Source organism: Podarcis pityusensis (assembly GCF_964106645.2).
Source record: "Podarcis pityusensis genome assembly, chromosome: 3".
Classification (NCBI taxonomy): Eukaryota; Metazoa; Chordata; class Lepidosauria; order Squamata; family Lacertidae; genus Podarcis; species Podarcis pityusensis.
In genome coordinates this window covers 69,900,528-69,926,948 of record NC_138026.1, presented here as the reverse complement: position 1 = coordinate 69,926,948, position 26,421 = coordinate 69,900,528, and the positions used below count along the sequence as shown (strand labels likewise).

At 41.7% G+C, this 26,421-nt stretch overlaps 3 protein-coding genes across 8 annotated transcripts in view; 2 read left to right on the top strand and 1 right to left on the bottom strand.

The window, feature by feature from the left end:
• The window catches only part of PNLDC1 (PARN like ribonuclease domain containing exonuclease 1), a 45,187-nt gene that overhangs the window by 9,895 nt on the left and 8,871 nt on the right, over positions 1-26,421 (bottom strand). For 2 of the 4 annotated variants that reach the window (XR_013984717.1, XM_081000692.1), the window contains exons 12-19: positions 25,104-25,159; positions 24,279-24,346; positions 23,215-23,268; positions 21,765-21,807; positions 20,475-20,574; positions 17,380-17,555; positions 15,047-15,145; positions 14,415-14,547 (exon numbers count right to left, since the gene is read on the bottom strand). Coding sequence is in view for 2 of the 4 variants with exons in the window: in XM_081000692.1 (XP_080856818.1) it covers positions 14,475-14,547; positions 15,047-15,145; positions 17,380-17,555; positions 20,475-20,574; positions 21,765-21,807; positions 23,215-23,268; positions 24,279-24,346; positions 25,104-25,159 (669 nt within the window). In the remaining 2 variants the exon portion in view is untranslated. Of the gene's footprint in view, positions 1-10,853; positions 10,928-14,359; positions 14,548-15,046; positions 15,146-17,379; positions 17,556-20,474; positions 20,575-21,764; positions 21,808-23,214; positions 23,269-24,278; positions 24,347-25,103; positions 25,160-26,421 lie in introns of those variants that run through there. The other 2 variants (XR_013984718.1, XM_081000691.1) reach the window with 2 other exon arrangements.
• On the top strand, positions 1,402-7,482 carry LOC308474454 (mas-related G-protein coupled receptor member H-like). 2 transcript variants are annotated; one of them, XM_081000753.1, is made up of 4 exons: positions 1,402-1,543; positions 3,138-3,314; positions 5,199-5,259; positions 6,397-7,482. In XM_081000753.1, exon 4 carries the CDS (start codon positions 6,410-6,412, stop codon positions 7,373-7,375), a length of 966 nt encoding a protein of 321 aa, XP_080856879.1. In that variant the 5' UTR covers positions 1,402-1,543; positions 3,138-3,314; positions 5,199-5,259; positions 6,397-6,409; the 3' UTR covers positions 7,376-7,482. The 2 variants fall into 2 exon arrangements, with proteins under 2 accessions (XP_080856879.1, XP_080856880.1); XM_081000754.1 differs by having other exon boundaries at positions 1,408-1,574.
• LOC308474450 (mas-related G-protein coupled receptor member H-like) lies at positions 10,527-14,306 on the top strand. Of its 2 annotated transcripts, none has more exons than XM_081000737.1 (2): positions 10,527-10,550; positions 12,762-14,306. In XM_081000737.1, the coding sequence occupies exons 1-2, from the start codon at positions 10,546-10,548 to the stop codon at positions 13,729-13,731; spliced, it is 975 nt and encodes a 324-aa protein (XP_080856863.1). In that variant the 5' UTR covers positions 10,527-10,545; the 3' UTR covers positions 13,732-14,306. The 2 variants fall into 2 exon arrangements, with proteins under 2 accessions (XP_080856863.1, XP_080856864.1); XM_081000738.1 differs by lacking the exon at positions 10,527-10,550 and adding an exon at positions 10,773-10,912.

Genomic DNA, 26,421 nt, shown 5'->3' with positions numbered 1-26,421 from the left:
CTATACACACATTTGCATGTATAGTGGAACCTTGGTTTTCGAAAGTAATCCGTTCTGGAAGACCGTTCGACTTCCAAAACATTCAAAACTCAAAAACTGAATACGGAATCCTCAGTACAACAGGGAAACTCAAAATGGAAGCCACATGGCATGTTCGGCTTCTGAAAATCATTCAAAAACCGAAGCAGTTACTTCCGGGTTTTCAGCGTTCAAAAGCCGAAACGTTCGACAACGGAGAGAACTTCAGGAAAACTGAAGTTCCACTGTAAATGTGTGTTGTCCATGCGTATTCACGAAAAGGCTCATTTTGGGGAATTAGCAATACTACTCTTCAGATATTTGAGACTGTTAAAAACGTAAGGACATAAATTGAGCCTTCTGAATCAGGCCCACACCCCATCTCGGCCCCTTCTCATGGAAGCCAGCCAGGTGCCTGGGAGAAGCCTTCAAGTTAAGGCATAAGCACAGCAGCATTCTCCCCTACTCGTTTCCAGCTAGTAGCCAGAGGCATAGTGTCTCTTGACAGTGAAGGTAGAACACAGACATGTAGCTAGGAGCCATGAATAGCCTTATCCTCCATTAATAGCCTTATCCAGCTGCACCTTTAACTCACAGATTAACTCACACGACCTCCTTGGTCACTTCCATTGCCCTTTTCTGAACTGTTCCTGAACTGTGTTCAATTCCACAATAACCTTTTTGAACTGACTGAATTGTACACAGTATTGCAAATGCAGTCACACTATAGATTAGGATTGCCATGTTTCAAAAAGTGAAAATCCAGACACAAAACTTGTTGAGCTTATTTTAATAAAATTCATCAAAATCTACACTACCAGCATGGCTATGTCTGGAAGATTCTAGAGGTGTGGCAATCCTGCTATAGATTTGTATAACTGCATTATGGTATCAGCATAATTCCTTTCCATTCCTTTCCCTAGAATGGAATTCATTGGGTTTTTTTCACAGCAGCAGCACAGCTTTACTGGTACAAAGAAATAATTGCACTGGCTTTAGTAAATCTGCTTCGTTTGATGAATATCTTGTGGATTAATATTACTGTACTTTCTTCAGAGAGTTTGCTTTAAGCACACAACAGCTACAATTATATTTACTTATAAATATTAAAGGCAGAGCTTCACAAACTAAGATTCACTGGAAATATAGGTCATCGCTCTGTTTGATTTTGCATTTTAAATTTATTTGGTTTTGCATTTTAAATGTTTTTTAAAAATAAAAAATGAATTAAGTTTTTAAAGTAGTATCATGCTGATATAAATTGATTTAGAAGCAACACAAGCAGCTCTTTGGCTTGAAATGCCACTTGTGTAACAAACTGAATGTTGGAATCTCATGACCTCACAGCAATTGTTAGCCAAGGTGAGCATTAGCTCATCTGTGATATCATTCTGTATCCATTCCAACATTCAGTTTGTTACACTTCACAATAGTGAAGCAAGTCACAACTTTGTAGGAATGTTTTCTGTACAGAGCAGAAGTATGATCAAAGAAGGTTGAAATGAACATTGGAGTGCATCTACTGGTATTGTCTTTTCTGTCTTGCAGCTGCTTTTGTGAGCTTGATTCGTAACCATTACATTTTTGTTACTGCCATCATTACCTAACTAATTAACTTGCCAGACTTAATTCTGATTCTATGTGGCCTATTTATCCTGAGTATCCTGTCAGTGACCAGATAGTTAAGCACAGGCATAGGCAAACTCGGCCCTCCAGATGTTTTGAGACTACAATTCCCATCATCCCTGACCACTGGTCCTGTTAAGCTAGGGATGGTGGGAGTTATAGTCCCAAAACTTCAGGAGGGCCGAGTTTGCCTATGCCTGGTTAAGCAGATCACTGCACAAATAATATGCCTCCAACTTTGCTCTTTTTTGTTGGTGGAAGTGGCAGAGGGGCAAAGAGAGGAAGATTTAAAAAGGCAGAAAAACTGATATCTGTTAGTCATTTGCCTATCAGCACTTCTCTCCAAAATTACAATGGGAAAGTCATAAGTCTCTTGAAGCAAAAACGCATCATAGCTATGTGCTTTGCTAAGATTGTTTAGTGGGGTGGAGTTCCCTCAGTCCACTTTGATTCCAATCCATGATGTAAGTCAGTTCTGAGAGAAGGTAAAGCCAGGATCACTCAGATGTCCTTTAGAGAAGCCTTCCTTGGTGACTTCCCAATGTTGTTTCACCATAACTCCCACCTTCACTAACCTTTGGCCATGTTTCCTGGGCCAATCTGAAGTTGGAGACCAACATCTGGGGACACCAGGTTGAGGAAGTTTCATGTAAAAGTATCTGTGCTAGCCATCATCCCATGTGATCGCATCTTCCATGGCCTCAATGCCAGTTGTTCCTGCCGATCCCAACAGCTTAACAACAGAAAAGGAATAGTAGTCACATGGACACATAACAGGCCTGTACTGCAGCAGCAATAATGACTATGCATCCAACTGCTACATGAAGGCAACTACTCCAGAAATTGGAAAATGTCCTGGTCCAGTGGGGTTACTAGACCTTAGTACCATCTCTGATGGATTCTACAAGTGGTGTCCTCACTTTGAGATTCCATCCAATTGTGCCACCTTGTGCCCGAACAAGATTTGTCTGAGCAATATTTTGTGATTATCTTGGGATATGGGATCAATTAACCAGCAGAGGCCAAATTTGTAACTAGATTCTTGAAAAATATCTGCTATCCAATGGGTGTGCAGAATGTCAGAAGCTGCTGGAATCTGTGGATGGATTAACGTCCAGAGAACTGAAGCAGTAAGTCCAATGTTTCTTGAACCATTACGAGAATAACAAAATCATGGTATTCTTTCTCTCTCAATTTGATTACAATAGTGCAGAAACCATATCTCTGTTAGTTGCTACCTATGATTGCACACATCAGTCCCCTCCCCAACAGAATATCCAGAGCAAAACAGGTTATAAAAAAACATCCATGGTACACTATCTAGCATTTATCATTTGAAACACAAACACAATTTGAAACTCTGAAGAATTCTAAAAAAGTCAGTATCAAAACTACTGTTATAATATGTTAGATTATAGAGTCCTATAGCAGTCAGGATACAAACAGCAATCTAGATTGCTATGAAATAACACAACTTTTGAATTCCTTTCCAGTTCTATATACTCAGCCACCTTGGAATTAACCATTCTGGAAATACTATTTACAAAGAAAGAAGTAAAAAAGAATTAAGAATCTCAGGAAAAACAAAGCACCTGGTCCAAATTCCCCTCTAAATTTCTAAAAGTCTTTGTTGAACAACTGGCTATCCTCTTCAAAACTATGTTAAATGACAGATAGGTAGCTGTGTTGGTCTGCCATAGTCAAAATAAAAAAAATCCTTCCAGTAGCACCTTTAAGACCAACTAAGTTAGTTCTTGGTATGAGCTTTCGTGTGCAAGCACACTTCTTCAGATACACTGAAACAGAAGTTGCCAGATCCTTCTATATAGTGAGAAGGTGGGGAGGGGTATTACTCAGAAGGGTGGTGGGAATGGGAGATAGGCAGATAGCTGGGATGAGCCTGCTGACGACTCTTAACGACTGTAATGGGTCTTACAGGAAAAGGCAAGGGGTGAGAAGGTGAGAAATGGCTTAGTCATGTATAATGGGATAAGAATCCAATGTCTTTGTTCAAACCAGGTTTCTCCATGGTTTTAAGTTTGGTAATGAGTTGCAATTCAGCAGCTTCTCTTTCCAGTCTATTTCTGAAATTCCTTTGTAGTAAAACAGCTACTTTGAGATCTTGTATAGAATGTCCTGGGAGATTAAAGTGTTCTCCTACTGGTTTCTCTGTTTTGTGATTCTTGATGTCAGATTTATGTCCATTTATTCTTTGGCGTAAGGTTTGGCCTGTTTGTCCAATATAGAGAGCTGAAGGACACTGTTGGCATTTGATGCCATACACAATGTTAGATGATGAGCAATTGAATAGTCCCGAGATGGTATGTGTGATGTTGTTGGGGCCAGTAATGGTGTTGTCCGGGTGTATGTGGCAGCAAAGTTGGCATCTGGGTTTATTGCAGGCTCTGGTGCCAGTGTCCGTGTTAAGTCTGGTTGTAGTATTATTGTGGGTTAGGAGTTGTTTAAGATTGGGTGGCTGTCTGTAGGCAATGAAAGGTCTTCCTCCCAGAGCTTGAGAAAGAGAACTGTCATTGTCCAGGAGAGGTTGTAGATCTCTGATGATGCGTTGTACTGTTTTAACTTGGGAGCTGTATGTGATGACTAGAGGTGTTCTGTTATTTTCTTTTTTGGGTCTGTCTTGCAGCAAGTTCTCTCTGGGTATAAGTCTGGCTCTGTTGATCTGTTGTCTAACTTCATCTGCTGGGTATTTTAGTTCTGAAAAGGTTTGCTGTAGATCTCTTAGGTGAGAGTCTCTGTCTGTAGAATTGGAACAGCCGCATCTTAAACAACTCCTAACCCACAATAATACTACAACCAGACTTAACACGGACACTGGCACCAGAGCCTGCAATAAACCCAGATGCCAACTTTGCTGCCACATACACCCGGACAACACCATTACTGGCCCCAACAACATCACACATACCATCTCGGGACTATTCAATTGCTCATCATCTAACATTGTGTATGGCATCAAATGCCAACAGTGTCCTTCAGCTCTCTATATTGGACAAACAGGCCAAACCTTACGCCAAAGAATAAATGGACATAAATCTGACATCAAGAATCACAAAACAGAGAAACCAGTAGGAGAACACTTTAATCTCCCAGGACATTCTATACAAGATCTCAAAGTAGCTGTTTTACTACAAAGGAATTTCAGAAATAGACTGGAAAGAGAAGCTGCTGAATTGCAACTCATTACCAAACTTAAAACCATGGAGAAACCTGGTTTGAACAAAGACATTGGATTCTTATCCCATTATACATGACTAAGCCATTTCTCACCTTCTCACCCCTTGCCTTTTCCTGTAAGACCCATTACAGTCGTTAAGAGTCGTCAGCAGGCTCATCCCAGCTATCTGCCTATCTCCCATTCCCACCACCCTTCTGAGTAATACCCCTCCCCACCTTCTCACTATATAGAAGGATCTGGCAACTTCTGTTTCAGTGTATCTGAAGAAGTGTGCTTGCACACGAAAGCTCATACCAAGAACTAACTTAGTTGGTCTTAAAGGTGCTACTGGAAGGATTTTTTTTATTATGTTAAATGAGTCACTTGAAATTTCCTAAAGACCAGATCTGAGGCAGTAATCGCAGTAATATCAAACACAGGTAAATATCAAACAAATCCAAGCTTTTTCTGTCTAATTTCTCCTTCTTAATCAAGACTACTCATGAAATAGGGCTGCACTGCATTAATGAGCTGAGCTTCTGAGTACTTTGTGTTAATCTTTTTACATTACCTTTGGGGATACACAACAGCGATTACTATGTGCTATGAGAATGCATTCTTTATACCAGGCAGCAGGGGGGGTCTCTGACGCATGGGCCTTATTATCCCTGTCACAGTTCCCAATTTGGCCCACAAGGTCATTTCCCCTCAACCATGCCCACCGTCTCCATGCCTAAAGTCATATGTGACATCAAGTGTGGGCAAGTGGAAATGAGCCCTTAATGTGCTCTCAACAATTCTTTGGCAAGGAGTGGCTCACTATCAGCACCTGTTAGCTGGCCTACCAGTGCTTTCAACAGACAAACCTGAAGGACATGGTCTTCCCAGACAGGGATGGGGAATGTTTAAGCCTTCGCATTTTGTTTGACCACAGCTTCCATCAGCCCCAGCAAACATGGCCAATGATTAGGGGTGATTTGAGTTGAAATTCAGCAAGATCTGGAAGGCCATGTGCTCTCCCTCCCTGTTCTAGGGAATATCCATGGAGGTGATATGTGCTAGACCTTTCTGTAGAAAGAGTGGGTGGAAGTCCACAACAGATTTTGTTGTGGCCAGACGTTCTCATTACAGTGGTACCTCTGTTTACGAACTTAATCCATTCCAGAAATCCGTTCTTAAACGGAAACTGTTCTTAAACCGAGGTGCACTTTTCCTAATGAGGCCTCCTGCTGCTGGTGCCCTTCCACCGTTCAGCTTCTGTTCGTAAACCAAGGTAACGTTCGCACACTGGGACACTACTTCCAGTTTTGCGGAGTTCGTAAACTGAATAGTTCGTAAACAGGGCTGTTCTTAAACTGAGGTACCACTGTACCTCCAAATGGAGGCGTATATCCCTCTTTTACAATCCAGTACAAAGCAGCCAGACAAGTGAGATCACAAATTTGAACTGGGCTGTTCTCAGCTGAAACATAGGCAACTAGAATATTGTCAGGCAGGTGGTCCTTTTCAAAATTTCCTACCTCTGTTACATAAATATCAGCACCTTAATAATTACAAGTTGTATTTGATTTCCACAGGTTGAGAAGGAAAATGGAAAACATCAATAATGTCATGATGGCAAAGGCAAGCACCTTGTCTTCCCACACTACTGATGCATGCAAGAATACTGCCAAATACATGCAAGCTTCATACTTCTACAGATTAAATGTGCTGGCTGTATCTGTTCCCATCTGCATCGTTGGATTAATAGCTAATGCAATTGTCTTGTGCCTTTACTGCTTCAAGATCAACAAGCCAAAGTTAGGCCCATATTTTTTGAGTGTGACCTTTGCAAACCTTATTGTAATCTTTTCCAACCTTGAAGTGGCTGCTTTTCTTCTCGCAGGAGTGGAAACCTCTTTAGTGATTCAACGTCTAATGGAGATACTTCATATATTTGCATATGACACAAATATATACGTCGTAACATTTCTCACTGCTGACAGATTCCTCATTGTCTATTTCCCAGTCTGGTGGCAACATCGCCGGACCAAGCATTTCACGGTAATGATGTGTGTGATTTTGTGGTTTGTTTCTGGCCTAGAGTCACTGGTGGAATATTTTTCCTGCTATGCAACAGTCAGTACTTGGGCTTATAACACCTGTAGAACTGCAAGCGTGCTGGCACTCATCATGGAGGTCATTATTTTTTCCTCCTGCATTTTCTGTTTCTCTTTTGCCATTTGGATCAAAATGCAAAGATCACAGCAAAAGCATCGAGCAAGACTTGACATAACCATTGTGGCCATAGCAATTCTTATTCTTTTGCTTACTGTCCCAGTTAGACTTGTTAATATTATTTCACTTTGGGTAAGTGCAATAGATTATTATATGTTCACTAGCATTAGTCTGTTACTGGATTCTTGCACCTGCAGCACCATTCCTTTTGTATTCCTCATTGTTGGAAGCTGGAAGAGGCAGAAAGGCTTTGAACCCTTCTATATGTTTCTTGAGAGGGCTTTAAAGGATACTGAAGACATATCAGAGCCAACAGCAGCGGACCAGGAGCAGGCATGACAATATCCTTGGCCTCAGAAGTAATTTCTTTTAAAAAAAAAAGTGTATGTTTTATGGAGAAAAAAACGACGTTCCTTCCAAGTTTCAGAATAAATTTATTTCAAATACTTTAAGGTTGTTCTTTACATTGATTCTAACACACCCACCTAGGCATGGCACTAGGGCCACTCTCTCCTTTGGGTGGCTACCTAGGCAGAGGCAGCAGGTGGGCTGAAAGTAGAGGACTATAGTCAAAACTAGACAGCAGAGGTGACATGTGTCAGGGCAGGTGCCAGGAGCAGGACAGCAATAACTCACATGGTTAACTCTCTTCCAAGAAACAAAAAAGCTCAGGAGGCCAAGCCTAGTGACCATAGCAACTCTTCCCAGTAAGTCTAACTAAACGTCTCCACCTTCCCCAGGTCCTTCCCAAGCAATCTGAGACTCCAGTGCCTTGTCTTTGTTCCACCCTCTTCATACGTCTTCTGGTTCTTAGTGACCCAGGGGGAGGCAAGCTGGTCACAGAAGGAGGGGGAGACCCCCTGGCTTCTTCAGCAATCAGCCTCATCTCTGCCTCTTGCCCTCCCTTCCTCTCCAGCCTTCGCTTCTGCCTCTGATTCTGGATTGCTCTCTGACATAAGATCCTTACTGCTCACTAAACCATGTTATCTCTTCAGTTTCTGACAACTCCTCCACTCAGTCTTCTCCCTCTGACCACTCTTCCTCATCGCACAACGAATCCCCTGGATCAGAGTCTTCTTCCCTTTGGGTTCCCCAGATGGTGCCTCCCACCGTTCCTCTGCATCTAGCCTGTCCATCACAACAGATTAGTGGGGGCAGAAGTGGCTGTGCCGCCAAAAACTGAGCATGACCTTTCTCAATGCAGTCATTCAGTAAGTCCACTTACCTCGTAATAGGTGCAGCAGTGTTGTGGGCCATCCGCCTCCTTCTTTAGATCTGACAAGGGGTTGATTCAGACTTGATGTAGTGGAGGGCTCCTGGCAGGCGGGAGGCCAAAAGGGCCTACTCACCAGCAAGAAGTTTGAATCTAAGCCTGCTGCCAAATTGGCCAATGGCGAGCCGGTTTAGGGACAGATGCTCATGCAGTGGGGGATGGGACCCAACTGAACAGCAAGCTTCACTTGGGTCTGCTCCTCACATGTGGCCCGCCTCTTCCTTTGCACATAGTTCCTTGTCAGATCTTGCTGCAAATGGAGCTGTGTGGGCCACTGTAAGAAGCCAAAGACAACAGTGCCAGAAGAGGCTGAAGATCAGCGAGAAACATCCGAGGAGTGGGGAGAGCAAGTGGGAGCAACCAGCAGCTCCAAGCTAAATTGCCACAAAGTCAAATTCACACCCAGATTTCAGAGTGCCTCCCAGTTGCCAGTTGAGGTTTGCATGTGGATTTGCGTTGGCTCGTGAAGGAATCCGAGTGGGACCATTTTGTGTTGGTCCACGTGTGCCATCCATCACCATGTGGTTTGGTGAGGAGCTCTACTGCAAGCACTATTGTGCTTCAGGTGAACCGAGTGGTCATGTGATGCATTTTCCTGGAACGAGCTTGGTTAGTTTTTTTCAGCATTGCTCAACTAGCCATCTAGGAGTCTGGGTTTATAGCTCCCCCTTTTTTCCTGAGCTTATTATTTTTTCCTGTGTTGAGCAAGTAGCCATCCGGCAGCCTTGGTTTATAACCCTACCACCACCTTTTCTGTTTCGGCAGAGACTGAATAGCAGGGTGATTGGTTTGTTCGCAGCATAACGTGGGCTACCATCACTGGCTGCCCCGAAGCAAAACTAAGAAAAAGAATGTTTATGGGGGCAATGAAAGGGTTTTCACCTCATAGGCTTGCCATGGCTGTTCTGATGTCAGGACTGCTTCAGTTTGTATTGGTGGATACAGATCTCGGGAATTTATGGTGCTTGGTGGATTCTTGCTCAGTTGCTGTGGGGGTGTTTAATCATTCTAAGCAAATTTAGTCTGTTGCCATTGAATTTTGAGCAGCAGTGTTTAAGCAACATGTTTGCAAATGACAAAAATTCTGAAGAGTTATAATTGATTCATCAGGCTACTGTAACTTCCTCTATCTTGAGCAGGGATTGGGATTGGGTGGAGTACAAGAACTGCAGCTGTTGACTGGTGTTTGATGCAAAGGATTTTTGTGGTCATCCGGTTTCCCCCAATGAATTGTTGTTTGTTTGGTGCAGAACTTGGTTCTCTCCCTTGAATGAAATGGAAATTTGATTGCTAGTTGTTTTCCCCTCCCCCGCTTGCTCAGTTGCTTGTGTCCAAATTAATTCAACAGTTGGTTCCGAACGTGGGGCACACACCCGCCCCACAGGGGGGCAATTTGGTTTTTAAGGGGGGGGCAATTCAAGAATGAGTTATGAACAGTGAATGGCCTTTTAGGCTTCCTCCACGTGAATAGGAGTTCACTTTTTGAATAATAAGAATTATATGTCATGGGGAGGGGGGAATCAGGATATTAGCGGTGCTTAGGTGGGCATGGCCAAAAAAAGGTTGGGAGCCACTGTCCTAGACCCTGAACTATTTAAGTAATAAGCAGCACACTATGGCAGTCATCAGCCCTGGACATGGTGTCTGGGATGGAAGATAGGGGGAAGTGATCACCATCACAACATGGGTCCTGCAACACCAAGCAATAGCTATGGAACAGAGGTACTTCTATCAGATTTGGCTGATACACTGACTGTACCTACTACTGGAATAAAGAAACCTATCCATCCATATTTGCAATATAATCCTGGTCATGTTTATATGGAATCAAGTCTCGTTCTGCTCAACTGGGTTTGCCCCCCAGTAAATATGTTTAGGGCTGCAGCCCTCATGACTTTCAGATTGTAAAGCATGTAACACATTCTACATGAGGCTGCCCCCCAAGATGGTTCAAAAACTTCAGCTACTGCGGAATGCTGATACTTATTTATTAATAAGTATGGAATGTTGTATCACATCTATTTTGAGACATCTGTGCTGTTATTGCCTACTAGTCTTCTACCAGTCATCTACCTGGACAATCAAGTCAGGTTCTCTGTCAAACCCAAAGCAGATGCGAGGTTGAAATGGATCCAGAATGATGCCATGGCGCACATCACCAGACTATGGCTAACAGTTGCTATGAGGTCATGGGATTCTCATATTCTCTTTGTTACATACAGCACGCATCATCATAATGAGGTGGGTCACGCTTTCACAACTCCTACAGTGAGCGGAAATGTAACCAAAGAAAGTTGAAACGAACCTTGGAATCCTACTAGCATTTATTTTTATTTCTTGCAGTCATTCACTTCAGTTTGATTTTTTAGATTTTCATTAGTTTCATTAGCTCTTCATTTAGCGGGAATTCTGGGAACTTGCCTGTTTCATAATTCTGGCTATATCTGAACAGATCTGTTTTTCCTGTGAACAAGCAGCCAGCACAAATAATATGCCTCAATCACCTGTCTTATCATCATTATCATCATCATCATCATCACCCTTATAATATTTATTTATGTCCCACTTTTTTCTCAGTCCAGGACTCAAGGCAGCACACACAGGTAAAACAGAACAAGCTACAAACAGAAAAGGAAATCATTAAAATGGAATTATAAATACCAATAGTATTAAAATAATATAGAAAGATGCATTAAAATACTATGGCTCAGGCTTCTACAACATGGTGCCCTCCCAATATTTTTTTTATATTACAGCTTCCATCAGCACCAGCCAACATGGGCAATAGTCAGAGATGGCAGTTGTAGTCCAAAACATCTGGAGGGCACCAGGTTGGGAAGGTGCCCTGGTCTCTCTGTTAAAAGGGTGTCCATATGATAGCTTCCAAGTGTCCTTTCATTCTTGTAGGGCACAATCGGTCATCTAGTTTGCTAGGGAGCCAAGGGCGATGAAATGGTTGGTTTGCAAGGGGGAGGGGGAAGTCTCAATGTGAACTTGACAAAACACAGGCAGAGCTTATCACCAAGTGTACTCTGCACACTCTCAAAATGTTTAGCAGTGGTCTGTATAACAAAACTTGTGCAGACTGCTTCACAGAGGTATCGATCATGCTGTCAAGTCCTGTTGTGTGCCACTGTACAGTTCCAGCTGTTCCAGCCTGAGCTTTGAACAAGGTGTCTGAATGGATCCAGCCTACCACAGGGCTGCTCAATTCCTGCCTCTCTTCTCTTCTTACATCTACCAGGGGACTGTGGCTCCAACAATCTTAAAATAAATGGTTCTGAGACCAATACTAAAGAAATTCTTCCCGGACTCTGAGACTGGCCGCAACCACCACCACCACCACCAAGTCGAAATGCCTTGTCACTGCGCAGTTCCAGCCTCTGTAGGAAAACACCTATTACATGGATCCATTTTAATTGGCTGTCTTGACTGAGTTTGACTCAGAAACTGTTTTGTTTGCCCTGATGAATTAGCTACACCAGTATATGTTGCTAAGATCCACAAATGGAAGTTTGAGTTCCAAGGATATAATGAGACATATCATGCAGTTGTCTAGTGGAAAGACCCTGCATAACATCCACAGCTTGACAAAGGAAGTCAAGCATATAACTATTGTGATAGGCAGATTTTTCCAAGGCCTATTGGAGATTATGTATATCAACTAGGAAATGTGCACAATTCCTTCTTCATGGGCAAATCATGTGTACATTCTCCATGATGCTTGATTGTTATGTGCATTAACTACTCAGCTTACATTCTCCTTAACAAATGCATCAGAGAAGTTAGAATAATTTGTGAGGTATTTTAAAATGCTGCATGAATCTGAAACCCCTCTTGCTGAAATAATACAATGTTAGTTACAATGTTAAGTTTCAGTTTGTCAACCTGGGGTGGATCTACACAGAGGCGGGGAAATGCTATAAATAAGTCAGAAATTAGACCCTTATAACAACAACAATGGAAAAACACATATATAAATTTCCTGCTCTCTTGCACCATCTCGTGTTGCATGTTTATAGCACATTCAAATTGTTGTTTCTTTATTAATGTAGCTGAGTCCCTGGTTTTGTTCCTGAACTGGCTCCAAACACTGGTTTACCACATCCACTGCCTCTCTTGCATTGGATGACAGGAACAAGAGTTATGAGATATCAGACGTGTCTAAAGAGCCAAGGCTTATTGTAGCAACAGAAGGCAATGAAAGGCTACATCACATTTTGTAGACTTCAACGATATCCCATGTCCCCTAAATTGAAGGTTTATAGGCCCCTGAACAATCGAGTATTAAGCAGCCAGTGAAGAAGAGAAGGGCGATCATTCCCTGCAAATACTAGTGAACATTATAACACAAATGTCTTTGTCAGACAGGAGATCCTCTTGAAACTTTGCCTCCTCTTTTACAATATTTCAGCACCTAATAATCACACAAAATGTGTTTCATGTTGGCAGGTTGAGAAGAGTTACTGAACATACTGATCATCTCATGCTGGAACAGAAAAACAATCTATCTGCCCATGCTGCTGATGCAGAGAACGAGAATGTCAGCAATGAAGGCAACACGAAGGAAACAATGATAATCATATGCATTCCAATCTGCATTTTGGGATTAGTTGGAAATGGAATGGTCATTTTGTTTCTTCGCTATATGATCAAGAAGAATAAGTTTAATGTGTATGTCATGAATATGGCTATGGCTGATTTTGTTGTTGTTCTCTATCTATTGAGTTATTTTGCATTATTTGTAGAACCAGCTCCTATCAATGCACACACTTCACGTTTTCTAGAGATAACATATATACTTGGACGCAACTCTAGTTTCTATATATTAACAGCTCTCTGTGCTGAAAGGTATCTGTCACTTTTTTCCCCTGTCTGGTGTCAACGTCACAGACCAGAGAACCTCTCAGCTATTGTGTCTGCTATTCTGTGGGCCTTCTCATGCGTAATATCTTTTGTAGAAGAATTTACATGCTATCCAAGATTCTATGCACTTATGAATGAAGACACTTTCCCTTGTGATATTGCAAAAACAATTGAAGTTATCACCGACTTCCTGATTTTTGTGCCCATCATGGTCTTTTGTACTGTGGCCATTTTTATCAAAAAGCAGGAGAAAACACAAACAATGCTCGACAAGACGATTGCAGCGACAGTTATTCTGTTTCTAATTTTTGATGCGTCAGCTAGACTTTTGGAATATATAGACTACTGGCATGATGATATAGTAGAAATACCAGTGTTTACATTCTCTGTGTTATTTGATTCCATAACCAGCAGCATCAACCCTTTTTTATATTTTGCTATTGGATGGTGGAGCAGGCAAAACGCCTGGGAAGCCTTAGAGATTTTTGTAGAGAGAGCTTTGAATTATGAAACAAACACAGAACAAACAACACAAGCAGACGAAGAGGAGACTTGAAAATAGCCTCACCTCAGAAACCAAACAACATTCCTCATATAAAGAGGAGTGCTGACTTGCATTCCAAGCTCCAGAATAAATGAATTACAGATAATTTATCTTGCTGTTCATCACTTCTATCTAACCCACCCAAGATCTACAGCAGAGTCAACTGCATCTTTTATTTGAGCCAGAGGCTACTTGTCCATTTCTGCTATGTCAGGGGGTCAAGAACAAGGATGTTGAAAGAGAGGTAGACCTGTGGAAGGTTAAAAAATGTTAACCTTACCAAAGAAAACTTTGAAGTGTGTTGCAGTGATTGGACGACTACAGAATGAGACTGAACTCTCAAATCACAACATAAACTTCGGCAAAAGCCACAGAAAAGAAGGATCAGAGAGTAGCCGATATATACAAAAACCAGAAAGAATCATAGTGGAGGAGAGGAAAGGAGGAAGGGAGAAAATTTATGGGCAGGTATCTACTGTCTGAAAGACCACAATTATTCAGATTGAGATGCAGCTGGGAACAGAGAATGATGGACTGTCTTCTAGCAAAATCTTAATACAGAAATATACCCCTCCCTATCTGCTACTTTACAATGGCCTGCTCTTCCATCGCACTTCCCACATTAGGAACCACACATAGGTTTGGGACTACTAGAGAAATGCAATGTATTTTAATATATTGTAAGTATCGCTTACAGTGATGATGAGGAAGAAAAGGACACACAGCAGATAAAAATGCTTCCAGTAGATGATTGCTTACGAAGCATAATTGGCAGATCCTCCAAGGAAGAATGCCAGCAGAGACCAAGAGGTCACAACGCCACAAATTCTGAAAAGAGAGAAGAATATCCAGGAGAACATCAGCCACAACAATCAACATTTTGAGCCCTCCCCGACTCTGTTTTTATATTCACTTTCACAAGCATGACTTCCAATATCTATTTTTATACCAAAAATTATATACTTAAGCGCTTCACAAGAAATATCAAAACCATCAATAAAAACAGTTCTTTTTTAAAAAAAAAGTCCAGAAAATGTACCTTTTCCAGACACCCTTAATCACAACCTTAGTTTTTGTCTCCCACCTCCTAAAGTACTGAAAATAAAACTGAGTACAGATATAGAATTGCTACATGTATTATACTATACCCAGATCCATGCTTTGCAGCAAACTGTCAAGAATAGGAAGGGATTTATTTCAGTCTCTCTTCCCTCACTTTTGGGTGGGTGGGGGGGGGGGAGATATAACTTTAAAAAGCTAAGTTTCATCAAGGCCTCTATTAATAATAATAAAAAATCAGATTATGTATAAAGTTAACTTTACTTACTGAAGGAAGAAATTCACTTGTGGAGAATGCCTCCAGTGGTGGTATGGGGAAATCTGCACGTTGGGATGATTTTTATATTCTCTCAAAACCATTCTGACACTGTAAGAATAATTAAGAAAAGTACAACTTTGACCTACAAAGAAGAAGAATGACCTGATAGCCAAAAATTAGCTTCTGGACCCAAACTGGTGCTGTTTGAAGCTGTAAATCTGTTGATCCAACTGCTGTTTTCACCGGACAATTCCCTCCCAAAAGAGACTCTACCCACCTGCCATTTATTTATGGACAATACATACTAAACACACCGTCACTCATCCCTATTCTTGCAGCTCTCATGCCCACATGTTGACTGTCTGCCATGAGGGAGGGCAGGCTCCATCTACCTACACACCCTCTTTCTCCCCCTATTTATAGCGGGACTTGACATCTTTCCGCAGGGCCTGCAAGACAGAGCTGTTCCACCATGCCTTTGGCCGAGGCAGTCTGACCCCCTCCTTTGGTAATCCTCACAGAACTCTACCCCAATGGTTGCCCTTAATTTGATTCTGAATTGATTTTAGAATGAATTGATTTTAGATTGTATTTCTATTAATTGATTGTGATTTTAGGTAAACTGTGTTACTTTTACTGTTGTTAGCCACTCTGAGTCCAGCTTCGGCTGGGGAGGGTGGGATATAAATAATTTATTATTATTATTATTATTAAGAAAAAAACAAAACAAAAAGTGCCCTTCTCTTCCCACTTTTGAGCCCACAATCAAAGAGGAGGTGTGTGATGGTTTTGTTTATACGCGTCTACAACTTTGGGGGGAAATTAAATTAAAAAAAATAAAGAGAATACCTCCCAGCCACTCCCAAGATCAACCCCAGTACAAACCCAGGTTAGGGCAATTTGCAATGTCAGCCTTTCCTGTCCCATCCTGCCCCCCCCCCCCCCACTTGAGAGCAAGCAAGCCCTGAGAATATCCTCCTTCAGGCGCTGCTTGAATTTGAAGCAACCATATACTCCTCTGTCTGCTGCCATTTAATAATACAGCAAGGGCGGGCAACCTATGGCCCTACAAAACCCCATGAGTGCAAATACAAAAATACTTTTTAAAGTCTAATACATATATGTTTTGATCTTGTAAAAAAAAAAAAAAGAATCTAAAGAAAAGTTTCTATTTTCTCTGCTTTACTAGCAATCCCTCCAAGATGTCCTGGAAATTGCATTAAGCAATTTGAGAGAGCACTACTAGGGAATACTGACAAAGTAATTTCTATAATGTATAAAATGTTGTTAGAATGGGAAACAAAAGATGAGCAGGTGAAATCTGTGATGATTCAATGGGCAAGAGACATTGGTCACAAATTGAAATGGCTGCATGGGATAAGTTGTGGAATGTTGATTGAAAATTCACAGCATGTTATGTACACTGAAAGAAAATTATATGAAAATGATGTATAGATGGTATTTATCTCCTGGTATTTATTTGTGTTGGAAATGTAAAGTCCTGTAAGCGAACAAAAGCCTTCTGGGAAATGATCTACGTATAATGAATTGAAGACAATGTTCAAAATAACTTTTAGTAAAACAAAACAAAACCAGCAGCTTTTCTTTTAGGGATAGCGAATACAGAAATTCCAAAGGACTGTAGAAACTTATTTATGTATGCTACAACCGCAGCCAGAATGGTCTTTGCCCAGAGGTGGAAAGCGGCTGTTGTTCCAACAAAGTAAGAGTGGCTGATCAATTTGATGGATTATGCCAAAATGGCAAAATTAATGGGTGTGTTAAGAAACCAAGGGGGGGGAATGATTAAGGAGTGCGGAATATTTGAAAAATCGTGGTATGCAACTAAGTGCGTTGGTAGGGTTAGCTTATTATTAATTGTAGAATAATTAAGAAATGGAGTAAAGTGGAAAATGCAGTGTTAAAAATTTCAATAAGAGTAGAAACCACAAAAGGAGGGAGGGAAGCTTGATTTGTATTTGTATTGGAAGTATGACATTGTAAGATTTGTATTTGTAAATTCTTGAAAACTGATATATATATATATATATATATATATATATATATATATATGAAATTATGTTAAATTTGAAAATACGTGCACACTGGATTTCCCCCACTTCCAAAGGGTATCATTGTGTTTCTTGCACCCTTGGATTTGCAAGCATTTCAAATACCCAGCAGCATACATGGGTGCGGCTATTGAGCAGAGTATAAGCATATACTTCCCCTGCTGCTCCAGATGTTTTGGAATGAGACTCTGTCTGGTCCAACATATATCAGAGAAAACTGGCAGAATAACAACTGCTAAGGTAGAGAGAAGGTGGTTTTTGATCACATACTTTTTAAAATTATTGGAGAGTAAGAGAAACTGGTTCCTCTTTAGCCGCCGCACATCAAATCTGCAGAAGATTTTAAACTCCCGATAGATCTGCTCTTCATCAACCCCAGGCCATCCTCGCACATTAATGATAAGGAGTGGTGGAAGCTTTATAGGGTCATCCATACCGGAAAAATTCTAAGGAAAGAATTAAGTTAACCCTTCAGCTACTGAAGGCACCATGAGGAAGATTCACAAAAGGTTCTAAGTACGGTATTATGAATCATTTCAATAAACTATGCCAAACACAACACACACAAACACCATGGTAGTTTAGAATTGGTGGTTTAACATTAATGCTTAACATCAGGTTTTGGTGGTTATTTTTTATTAAAAATCAGTCACATTGAACACCCCCCAAAACAGTTCTTGTTATTTGTTTGTGGTTTGAGCACCCTGGGGTTACGGCTCTGGAAGGGTGGAAGGGGCAAGTCCACTCACCCTCATTGGTTGTCGCAGCCAGGCCCCGGACCTCGCAAGGGATCACACTATGAAGAACTGTTAGCTAGGTTGAGGAAGGGAAGAGCCAAGGATGTTGTAGACTGACTTTTTTTTGGAATACAAGTCCTTTTATTGTTTGCTAGTGTCCTCAGTGGCTAGGAGTGCCTTTTACCAACAGCTTTTCCTGTTCCTGGATTGGGATAGCTTGAACATGGTTGCCCATGCATTGACAACCTCATGGTTGGATCCTGCAATTTGTTCTATGCCGGGCTACCCTTCAGAGGCTGCATCTGGGGCAGAACACAGTGGCTAGGGGCAAACTTGTGGGGGCAAACTACTGCCAACCTATAATGCCTTGCTTGCAGGGTTTGCTCTGGTTGCCCACTATTATTATTATTATCATCAGCATCAGCATCATCAACAACGACAACAACAACCAAAAACAATACACCACCCGGCACTGTTTAAAAAGCCACAGATTGCTTAATTAGCCAAAGGCCTGAGAGAGGAGGAAGGTTTTTGCCCTGGTGCCTAAAAATGTGTAATGAAGGCATCAGGCAAAAACATTCCTGTTATTGTTTTTTAGTCTTTAACTTCCTTTTTGTGTGTTGCCTTGAGACACTGGTTTAGAAGGTGATTAATAAATTAACTGCAATAATAACTATACTGTTGTACTCCTATATAAAAATGTGCATACAAACATATTCAGTATGCTAAAACTGCATCACCAAGTACAACAATGCAGTCACGCAATTTTTGCCCCAGCTCCAAGATCAAGAATTATAAACAGGATAAACAGTGCACTGTTATGAAAATTATGAATATTTGTATTGTCTGTCAGATGACATGGGCATGTGTTTTCTTTCCTCATCATGAAGAAATACTGTTTTGTCCAGTTTCTGGAAAGTTTGGGGTACTTTAATAAAATGAGCTTACTTTTTGTCCTTGCATGTGCGCACATGTAACATACATGTAAATTCCTTTATTTCCTAATTGCTTTTCTCAGTGAATCAAATTCAATACAACAGGGGTAGCTAGCATGGTACGCTCTAGATGTTGACTATGACTCCCATTATTGGAAGTTCTAGCAAGGGAGAGCAGCTATCGTATTCCCTTGACCGAAGAACAGTACACTCCTATCTGGGATGGTCATCCTCTTCCACCGAGGGGGCAGCTTCAGGAGGGATGCACATGGAGCGGTGCGGGAGGAAGGGGACACCTGCCTAGCCAGCCAGATCAGCCAAATCAACCCTGGTGATCAATGGGGTGACAGATGTCGCAGCCAGATCGCCTTCACATCCAGATTCCAACAACTCGGGGAAACTATCCAGCTTAGCTAGATAAGATATAATCAGGCATGTTGGGATACGCTACTCTCAGCCATCCTAACAAAAGATCCTAAGAAATTTTGGAAGACTGTAGCAGACTCCCCACAGACACAGGATGATTCACTGACATTGATTCCATTTTTGTCATGGGTAGAGCATTTCAAGGCGGTTTTCTTCAATGACTGTATTCCACCTGACAGTCAGGACCATGACATTTTTACTTTCGCGGATGAGTGGCCCCCTGTCTCCATTACCGAAGTTACAAGTTAAATTGATCAGATGAAAGCAGGCAAGGCTGCTGGCCCTGATGCTATTCCATCTGAATTGATCAAAGCCAAGTCAGAGTGGTGGGCTCTTATACTAGCGGATCTATTCACTGTGATAGATAGATCTGGTATCATGCCTAACTCATGGCAGCAATCTATAATTATCCCAATCTTTTAAAAGGGTGACAAAAAGCTGCCAACCAACTATCGGCCAATAAGTCTACAGTCAAACATCGGGAAATTGTACGCTAAACATCTGCTAAATAAACTAACTACTTGGCTTGATGAACATCATACGTCCAGAGCAGGCAGGGTTTAGGTCAGGGAAATCCACTTTACGCAACTGCATGGTTCTATTATATTATGAAATATAAAAATTATGTGAAGACCACCTGCTGGAAACTCTTACTCATGTGGTTCTTAAATGTAAACTATATGCTGATCTCCGCCAGCAGTTTCTAGATCAACTCTGCATCCCCAAATGGAAACCAGAGTAGGAGGTCATACATTTTCTATTACTGGGAAATGATCAGGAGCTCACCAAGTTAGTGGCTAAATATCTTTTTTTTTTTTTTCTTTTTTTTTTTGTCACATTGCAGACATCTGATCTTCCTGGAGACCTAGAGATGTAACGTTAGACTGTTTTGCCTCTTTTCATTTGACAAATGTTCTGTGACACTGGGGAGGTGGTAACTCTGTATTGATTTACTTTGGGTGTTTGTATGTGATGCCAATAAAAGGTTTGATGATGATGATGACTCCCATTATTCCTCACCACTGGTCAGGTACATCTGGAGGCAACACATCTGGAGGGTCTACCTTTTAGCATCACTCTTTGCCTCATCTTCCATTCTCTAACATTCCAGGCTTCAGCCATGCAAACTACAAACTATCTCCAAAACAACAGAGCTCACAAGAGCTCCTGCTCCCTGCTCCTATTCCATCTGAGCTTGTGGAGATGTTACACAAGTGGTTTCTCTTGGCAAGTGGCTAACTGGAATCTTTTCACATTTCATACTCACTATTTTCTGAACACCAGCTCGGATAATGTTCACTTGATTCACACATGCAGCCAATACCTCAAGGTACTGAGAAAACGAGGGAGCAGTCCTTGTTGGATCACTAAATTAAGGAGAGGCAGCGGATCGTAAAAAAAAATATCTTCTGTGGGGAATAATATACTAGAAGAACTTAGGAATGCCAAGATTGCATGCATATATATATATATATATATCTATATATATATCTATATAACTATTTTTCTTAGAAAAGGGTAAGGTCTCTTCTACTACCTGCCTCAGAGCAATTCCCTCCGCCCAATAATGCAAACTGAAACTAGAGTACCATCATACAACACATTCCAATGTTATAAAATACAATAAATTCTTTAATTTTTATATTTCATGGAACTCCATGCCAAAGGAAAAGAGTTCCTCAATTTGACCCCTTTCCACTGCTACCTGGTCCCTTAGAACAGGCTTCCTCAACCTCGGCCCTCCAGATGTTTTGAGACGACAATTCCCACCATCCCTGACCACTGGTCCTGCTAGCAAAAACATCTGGAGGGCCAAAATTGAGGAAGCCTGCCTTAGAATGAGTTTAATGGAGCTTGGTATGATAACTGGGATTTTTTTTTATTGAAGGGATATTTTATACATTAAGAGAATATTGATATTTACTTTGGGGGTCTTAAGGGTGCTTGATGACAGTTTCTAAGGTCTGTTGCTGACAGGCCCTGTCTATAAGTATTAAAATCACCTTTCAGAACCTGTCACCAAGCAGCTACTACTAAATACAGTCATAAGAAAAAGAAAGTGCACCCTCATTGAATTCTGTGGTTTTACATATCAGGACATAATAGCAATCATTATCAGGTAAACACAACCCCAAATTTGGTAAATACAACCCCAGATGAACAACAACACGACATATTATACTGTGTCATTATTTATTTAACAAAAATAAAGCCAAAATGGAGAAAAAACTAAGTATACGCCTACTGCTTCCATAGGAATTAATAGGCTAAGTAGCGGACAGGGGCTGCTAATCAAATGTCCTTGCTTAATTGATCATCAGCATGTGTGCCCAGCTCTATAAAAGCCAAAGTTTCCGTAGTTTGCTGGTCTGGAGCATTCTGATGTGTTTTAACACAATGCCAAGGAGGAAAGACCACATAATGCTCTTAGGGAAGCAAGTCCTGCTGCCCATGAAACTGGGAAGGGTTCTAGGTCACCTCCAACCAATTTTAAGTCCATCATTCTACAGTGAGGAAGATTATTCAGAAGTGGGAAACATTCAAGCTATTTACTTACCAAGAAATTCTGTCAAGAAGCAAATGGGCTATTTTCAGAAGAACTGGAAAAATAAATAATTCCATTGTTACATCTAACAACTTATAAACGGTAAGACTGCAAAATTGGGGTGGAGAGGGGAGACTCCTAGAAAAGCTTTTTGATGCTCAAAAATAGGAATTAGATTGTTCTGAGAGTTGATCAAATAAGACATCAATCTTTTAGGCCTTCAAAACTTTACTAAAAAAGACTTAGGAGGGGATTCAGAGTCCCACTCTTCCAATCGATCTGTTTCCACAAGCACTCCATAATGCCTCCTCCTTGCACTGTTCTGAGGGTTCTCCCAAACTAATTTTGAGGGATGCAGGGGCACACATGGGGCGAGGGAGTCCCATTGCGCAAGTGGAAATCCTTGCACAGTACTTCTTTAGTATCATGAAAGGAAAAGCAGCAATAACTGCTGGCTGGTTATGTAAACAGCATCCCTGCAGCTTCTACTTGCCTCTATAAAGGACTGAGGTGACCACCTCCTGGAAGAAGAACTGCTAGCTACCTAAGCCTGCTTAAAACCAATAAAGCAGAAACAAAGACGACTGCCTTGTACAGCTTCAAAGAGAAAAGCACATTGGCTTGATTTGGCCTCATCCGGGGGCCAAATCACTGTATCTTATACTCTAGGTACTTATCACTACTAAAAGGAAATAGAAGTCTTCAAATATTTCGTAACATTCATGTGCTGAGTGAGGTACACAATCTACAAGAAGTTCCTTTACTAACTTTCAAAAAGGAAAAACTGAACATAAAGAGATTTTCCAGCTCTGCTCGTGCTGATTCCCCCCCCCCCTTGCTATGAAAAGAGAAATAACAGGATAGGAGTTATGATCACAATTATATTTGGCTGCACCTGAGGGAGAGGACAGGCTGCAAAGCACACTCGATGGGGTCAGCTGGGACAAAATACTAGTCCACTGAGAGAGGTAAACAACCTCTCCCAGTGAAATGACCACTTCTCCCCAGTGGCCGTTCTAGCTGGTCAATATTAGATACGTATGTATACGTGGTAGTTTTTTGTCTTGCTGTTCTCTTCCTTCTCTATTTCTTTTGTGTCATATCCATTTGATTGTAAGCCTGTAGGCAGTGGTTGCTTGTTTGTTTGTTTGTTTGTTTGTTTAAAAAACTCTGCACAGTGCCTAAATTATTAGAAACTTTAAAATAAGAATAAATATGTCATTCAGGAAGAACATGAGGTTTTGCTCTGAAACCCTCTGTCACAAATGTTCATATCCAAAAGAGGTTTGTATTTATTTATTTATTTATTTATTTATTTATTTATTTATTAAATATTATTTCTACCCCGCCCATCCGGTTGTACAGTTTCTTTATTAACAAAGTAGACAGACTGCCCCATATGTTGAACTAGCACAATGCTGATGGAAGGGGTTATTTTAGACACAAAAAATTACACCCATACCTGATCCGCAGAGAAATGCATCATAGGCTGCCTCGTGAGGAGACTCCTTTGTAGCTGAAAGGTTTCCAACAAAACAGAAAAGGTAACATCTCCCCAGACAGTCTATAATGATCTGACCCAAAACAACTTCCACAGACAACCTATCGTGTTTCTCTTTGTTTTATGTTGCCGTTTTCCTCCCACCTCTAAGAATCTAGAGCATGGCAGTCTCTACAAGGATTCTGAAGCAATATCATCAGATCCCATCATTAAGTTGTGATCACAGCCAACTTGAGTTTGGTCTGGCAGTAGAAGTAGTATCATGCAAAGCCTGTTGGAGGTTCACTGCTGATTTTGGCCTTGCAGAATGCCTTAAGAATCTATTTTCCCAGTGTTGTGGACTGCAGTAGTAGTACCGTATTTTTCGCCCCATAGGGCGCACCGGCCCATAGGGTGCACCTAGGTTTTTTTGGGGGGGGGGAATAAAGAAAAAAAAATTATTTCCCCCCCTCAGGTGCGGGGGTGGGGTGGGGGAAGCCCGAGCTTCCCTCAACCCCAGCCCCCAGAACAGGCTGCTATCCGCAAGCCATGGGAGAGCTGCGTGAAGCCCGAAGCCTGGGGCGTGCTGAGCTCAGCGCGCCCTAGGCTTCTGGGTGCAGGCAGCTCTCCGCAAGCCGTGGGAGAGCTGCGCGACTTCGCACAGCTCTCCCACGGCTTGCGGAGAGCTTCCTGAAGCCTGGAGAGTGAGAGGGGTTGGTGCGCACCGACCCCTCTCGCTCTCCAGGCTTCAGCAAAAGCCTGCATTCACCCCATAGGATGCACACACATTTCCCCTTCATTTTTGGAGGGGAAAAAGTGCGTCCTATAGGGCGAAAAATACGGTAGGTAGGGAACAAGGGCAGAATGAACAGTTTGGTGCATGTGTACTGCAAGGGGTAGAAATGCAAAGCTATGTGCATCACAATCCTGTTCAAAGCTCCTCGTGACTTTGCTCTGTGATGAAAGCAACTGAAAACGTATCAATCGTAGTACTTATTCAGGTTAATGACTACACGCCAAGAATTTGTTTCCATAGCCAGACATACCGTATCTGAGGCAGTCGCTTGCATGAAAGATCTCTGGACAAGGCTGGTTTGTGGGATTCATGTCACTGCTGAAAGGTATCAATTGTCAAGCTTTCAGTTCTTAAGAAGAGCCCTGCTGGATCAGACCCAAGTCCAGCATCCTGTTCTATCAGTGGCCAACCATGGGAAGCCCGCAAATACAACCTGAATGGAATACCAACTGGTATTCAAAGGTATATTACTTCCAACAGTAGAAGTAGAATATAGCCATTGTGCCTATTTATATAAAAGTTATCATATGTCCTCCTTGTCTTGCCTTTCCAGCGAAATAGAAACATTGGGCTGTCTTTTTCTTTTAGAAGAGGCAAGGGATGTTTGAATTCTTTAAAAAACCAATTGTGGTCAGATAGGTGTTAATCACTGTGCAATGCAAAACATTTTCAAAACTGGAAGAAGGCAACAATTTTAATTTTCTCCTATCATGTGTTAAGCCCCTTCCCCAATCTGTAATTATGCTCCCCATGGTCTTAAATTCTAGAGCAGTTGTCCATTCGCTGCCTCTTAATGTTACCCTGAGATCTGCAGCCTAAGAGGGCCACTTCACTCAGAAGATACAGGACTACTGGGCAAACAATGTGTAATTTCTTCAGAGACATTTGGCGGAAGAACAAAGTACCATCTACCCTAATCTAAACTGATCACGGGGTCAACATCTGCAGGGCATGACCCCCCCCAAAAAAAATCCTGATTGAATTATGGAACAACTTGTTATAGTTCTTTTTCAGGCAGGCTAACTTAGTGATAAATCCAATGGCGACACACGCACACACAAATAAAATGGCTCACCCGTTCAGAACTTTATAAAGCTCCAAAAGATTTTCAGCTCGAGGAAACTGGAACTCCTGTTTAAAAGGAAGAATTTTTTTAAGCTTTTTGGTGACATGGAAAGAGCTGGAGGTTCACAAAGTAACAATGGATTGCAGTGCATAGGACATCAACTACTCTAGTGCAACATGTCCTTGAAGCTTCCTATACCATTGTTGGTCTTCTAAGGCCCTGACCCCTCCAACATCATTATCCTCATAAAGATACAGGATTACTGCACATTTACTGAACAACTGAAACTAGAGGTTCACTGTGGGTCAGTCAGTTGGAGGTACCTGCGTCTCATCAGTAATCAGCTACTTTGAAATGTTCTGTATGCTATTTCATGTAACTGGGATGCGCACAGGTAGAAATCTTAGCAGCAGCCATACCAGGATTGTAACATACAACATGCCCTTAGGAATAGAACATCAAAGCCGTAACCCGAGACTAGAAACTGCTGTCCTATCACCTTCTCATTCACACACTGACTCAAAAGGCAAGGTTTCCACTTGTTTGGCCATACAGTTTCAGCACATCCTCCCGCCTCCAATCATTAAGTTTATCATGTTGTTCCCAAGGCATCCAAGTATACAAGCTTGGGAATGCCAACCACATCAAAGAAAACCTGTCAAGTCCCATAATGCACCCTTCCCCTAAAGCCCTGCTGAATGTGACAATTACAACCACAGTCAGGAATTTAACCGTAATAATAATAGTAATAATAATAATAATAATTTATTTCCTGCCTATCTGGCTGGGTTTCCCCAGCCACTCTGGGCGGCTCCCAACAGAATATTAAAAACACAATAAAACATCAAACATTAAAAACTTCCCTAAACAGGGCTGCCTGCAGATGTCTTCTAAAAGTCAAATAGTTGTTTATTTCCTTAACATTTGATGGGAGGGCGTTCCACAGGGTGAGCGCCACCACTGAAAAGGCCCTCTGCCTGGTTCCCTGTAACCTCACTTCTCACAGTGAGGGAACTGCCAGAAGGCCCTCGGCTCTGGACCTCAGTGTCCGGGCAGAATGGCAGGGGTGGAGACGCTCCTTCAGGTATACAGAACCTAGGCCGTTTAGGGCTTTAAAGGTCAGCACCAACACTTTGAATTGTCCTGTCTGCAGTGCACATTTTGCCTTCATGTGGGAAAAACACTGGTGTTACAAGAGACAAGAGTCACAATCCCAACAACAGGTTGGAACTAAGAACCCTCAAGTACCACGAATGCAGATCGCTGCTCCACTTCTGGGAAGAAATAGTGGACGACAGACAGAAGTTGTCACTGCTCTTTGGGAAGG